The 3,732-nt window shown below is 29.7% G+C and overlaps 1 protein-coding gene across 1 annotated transcript in view; it reads left to right on the top strand.

Annotated features, from left to right (window-relative positions):
* The window catches only part of LOC108540367 (mitotic-spindle organizing protein 1-like), a 15,536-nt gene extending 11,914 nt beyond the window's left edge, over positions 1-3,622 (top strand). The window contains exon 3 of the mRNA XM_017889426.1: positions 1,797-3,622. Coding sequence (XP_017744915.1) covers positions 1,797-1,820 — 24 coding nt within the window. The 3' untranslated portion in view covers positions 1,821-3,622. The remainder of the gene's footprint in view (positions 1-1,796) is intronic.
* The last annotated feature ends 110 nt before the right edge of the window (positions 3,623-3,732 follow it).

Raw genomic sequence — 3,732 nt, 5'->3', positions numbered from 1 at the left:
TTTTTTTTTTTTTTTTTTTGAAGTAATTTACATAATCTGTATAATTTTTATGAAAGTAATGCATCCTTATAATTTTAAGATATTTAATTCAGAAAATACAAAAAATAAATAAAAAATCACTCAAGATTACCAAAGAGATAACCTGCAATAATGTTTGGTGACCATCATTCCAGATAGTAGCATGCTATTTTAAAAGTAAAAGTGTTACATGTGATTTCAGTGAATTGAAAAAGAATAACTCATCAGTTTGCTTCTCCCTGGATTAAAATCTGTTCTCTCTTATTGCCATTTGGGACAGACTTGGGGAGCTGGTGGATTTAGAGCTATGCTGAGCCACATCTGCCTTTCCTTGACCACCCTTTTATTGGCTTTACAAGCATAAGGTTCTTCTCCTTGCCTTGTGTGGTTGCTGCTCATGAATTTTTTTCTCTCTCTCTGTCTCTTTTTTTGTTAATTTCTTTTGGTTTTAAAATTAAGGTAAAGAGAAATTGTTCCTGCTGTGTTCTATTTTTATCTAGAATTCCTGGTATTTAGAATTTCACTGTATGGTATTTATTGTCTCTTTTTTGTAATATGTAGAATAACAAATCAAGGGTATCTTGAAATGTTGCAAAAAAACTGTTAGTCTCAGACATTACTTTTTTCTTTTCCTCTTTGGTTGACTGTGTAGAAAATAGTAACTTTTTTGTTAATTTTCTTGCTTTTTACTTTCACAGATTTGTGTATTGATGTGGTCTAAGTCATTTATTGTAAAAGTAGCTAGCTATGTATCTCCCTAATTACATAAGTTACTCAACAGCAGTAATGAACATCTCCTTATGCGCATCTCCCACAGCATAAATAGGACTGTTAATTAAGTGCATTTTATTAGTGATTCTTTATTGACATTGAATTTTTATATTATCTCCTTAGTGCTAGGATTTATGTGTAAGCATCATCTACATATTTTAATTTGAGCAGTTCTGAGCACAACCTACTTTCCTGTATCTTCTATTTTAGTACCCCATTGTCTTAAGTTATACCATATGGTGGAGTCCTGTGGACTAAGCCTTGCCCTTTCTCTTACAGATGTCCTGGACTGTTAGTAAAATACTCATACTTTAGTGTAAATCTGTGATGTGTCCCTGTGTAGGTAGGTCTTATAAAAAGGAGTTAGAAAGGTAAATGAATTAAAAGACTAATATGTATTTCTAAAATTAAACTTATTTAAAATTATATCTTTTATATTGACATTAAGGAAGTTTTAGGTAGGATAATAGTATGGTGATTTGTTTAAGTCTCTAGAAATAACGTATCAAAGCATTTATTGATGATATGATATCTTGGAATTTCTTCAGAATCACCTGGGAAAGAATAGTAGTTAGGGTGTAGATGAGACAGGATTAGATAAGATGTTCATTATTCATCTTTTGCTCTTGTTCTCTCTGCCTTGTAGCATGAAAGGTCTTTTTCATTCTTAATCCCTTGTACTAAAATGAAACATACAGAAACAGACAAACTAATGAAGTCTGTGGGAACAGATCTGCCATAGGTTAATGTTTCAAGTAGCATTATGTTTTATATGTTCTTAACCATTATTTTATTCCACTGTTAGTCTGTGGACTGTTAACTGTACATTCAAAAGGTAGTCCTGATGTATAGCAAAGCATGAAAAGTACTGCATTACCATGATAAAAGTGATTCTGTTATATGGGGAATAGTTGTTTGTTAATGACAATGCAGTATTGACAAATTTATCTTCATGATGCCTCTTTTTGCATGGTTTTATTGTAATGAATCTTACTTTCTTGTTCTAGGCTGCTGAAAATATGACAAGCTGACTTTCTGGAGAAATTCTGATGAGATGTCAAGCTGTGCAAGAGGATTTGAAGATGGCATTGTAGTTGAGAATGTACAATGAAATTACTGCATGCAGCAGTGTACAAAAATTTTCCTTTTTAAAAGAATTATAAAACCATAGCTTTATAAATCAGTGGAAAGTGACTTATAGACAGAACTATCAGATGTGTTTACATCACATCTTATTCACTTTTTTTTAATGGCTCTAATGCTTTGGCATTGCTATGTTCATATTTATATATTCCTTATTTATAGCTCTGATGGCTTTAATTTTCTAAGCAGTCTGTCTATCAGATGTGCACATCTGCTGTGCCTGGTTGAAGTATAGTAGAACCCATCAGTAGTAATGTGTAGTAGTTATGACTTGTTGACATTTCCATTATAAACTTTAATTTTGAATTGTTTATGCATTATAACTGTGGATTTATATTGTATTGGGCTGAAAGCTGACAGGATTTCAGCCACCATTCGTGAATTTTGATTTAGATTATTTTATCAGAATCTTGTTTTTTAAAATAAGAGCATGGAAAACATTTCTTGTAATCTGCTCTTTAACAAAGAATTTTAGGTTTTTTAAACAGTTTGTTGGGCAGCTAATAGTGTGAACCAGGTCATTTTTGTATTGAGTAAAAAATTAAACTTTGAGAAACTTGGATTTTAAAAGTAATGACAATGCTTAGGTTAGTATTATTTGTAATTTGAGTCATTTACATCTAATGAGAATGTTAGTTGAGAATGTTTTCTTAAAGTTTTATACCCTATAGAGGACTAAAAAAATAATTTGTAAAATGAAACATAGCAAACATGCAAAATTCCTATTTACTTTTATTACATAAAAGTAATTTTAGTGCTTACCTAATAAATCTTGAATGGTTATTTAATAAATTATTAGATGGGTGATGTGTTTCAAAAGATATTTGCTATTTTTTGAAGAAATAAGGATTTGCAGTCATTAAACAAAACTAAACAATCAAATGTTCTGTATTAGGAATCTTAAGTATGGCTTTTTGTTTGTCATTATTTTTGCCCTTAAAATTTTAACTCAAGTGAAGATTCAAAAACAAATTTTAGAAAATGTAGAATAGTACTGATTCTGTTCCTGTGACAGAATCTCAGTGGAGTTTTTTTGCAAAACTAATATGGATTTAATCTGATGTTATTATTTCTTAAATTTTTGATTTTGTTGGGTACCATTTATATGATTGTATAAGCATTCACTCTTTAGTAGCATTTTTTGTTTTTCAGACAAGCTGAAGTGGTTTTATTAAGATTTAGTAATACTTAAATAACAACCTTCTCTGCTATTTTTTTTTTTAATCTAGAATTTTGACCATTTTGACTTTTTAAATGTCTGGCATCTTTACCAAGTAAACTTGGAAGGTCTGTTACTGGTGGAACAGGTTGAGGAGACAGTAGGAATTTGTAAAAAGTCATTTGATTGATAATAAACACTACAAATACTATGTGTTATTTATAAAATCATAAATAATACTTTTGTCAAACTCCAAAATTTGTATATACTTCCAGACCATAAGAGTTGATAGTATTATTTATGACTTTGTAGATTAAGTTATTTATGTATGAAACAAAGCTGGAAAATACATTGTGAAGGGATCGTGTTTACAGAGGACTTCTTTAATGTGTCACATTTTAAAAATATAAACATATTTTTAATGCACACTTAAGTAATATTTAAGAAACTAAACAAAATAATGATACAATTGCAGTGTTGTGCTTGTTGTCGGTGACAAAAATAAAACCATTTTGGTGGTATTGGCCTGTACTTTTGTTTTAATATATGCTTTTGTTAATTCAACTTGTGTTTCTATAGGACAAAAGATACAGAACATAAAATTTACCATTTTAACCTTTTTTTTTTTTTTTTTTTTTTTT

This window comes from Rhinopithecus bieti, unplaced genomic scaffold, assembly GCF_001698545.2.
Source record: "Rhinopithecus bieti isolate Rb0 unplaced genomic scaffold, ASM169854v2 scaffold_17962, whole genome shotgun sequence".
Taxonomy (NCBI): domain Eukaryota; kingdom Metazoa; phylum Chordata; class Mammalia; order Primates; family Cercopithecidae; genus Rhinopithecus; species Rhinopithecus bieti.
The sequence above is the reverse complement of the archived record's forward strand: the minus strand, read 5'-3'. Positions and strand labels throughout refer to the sequence as shown.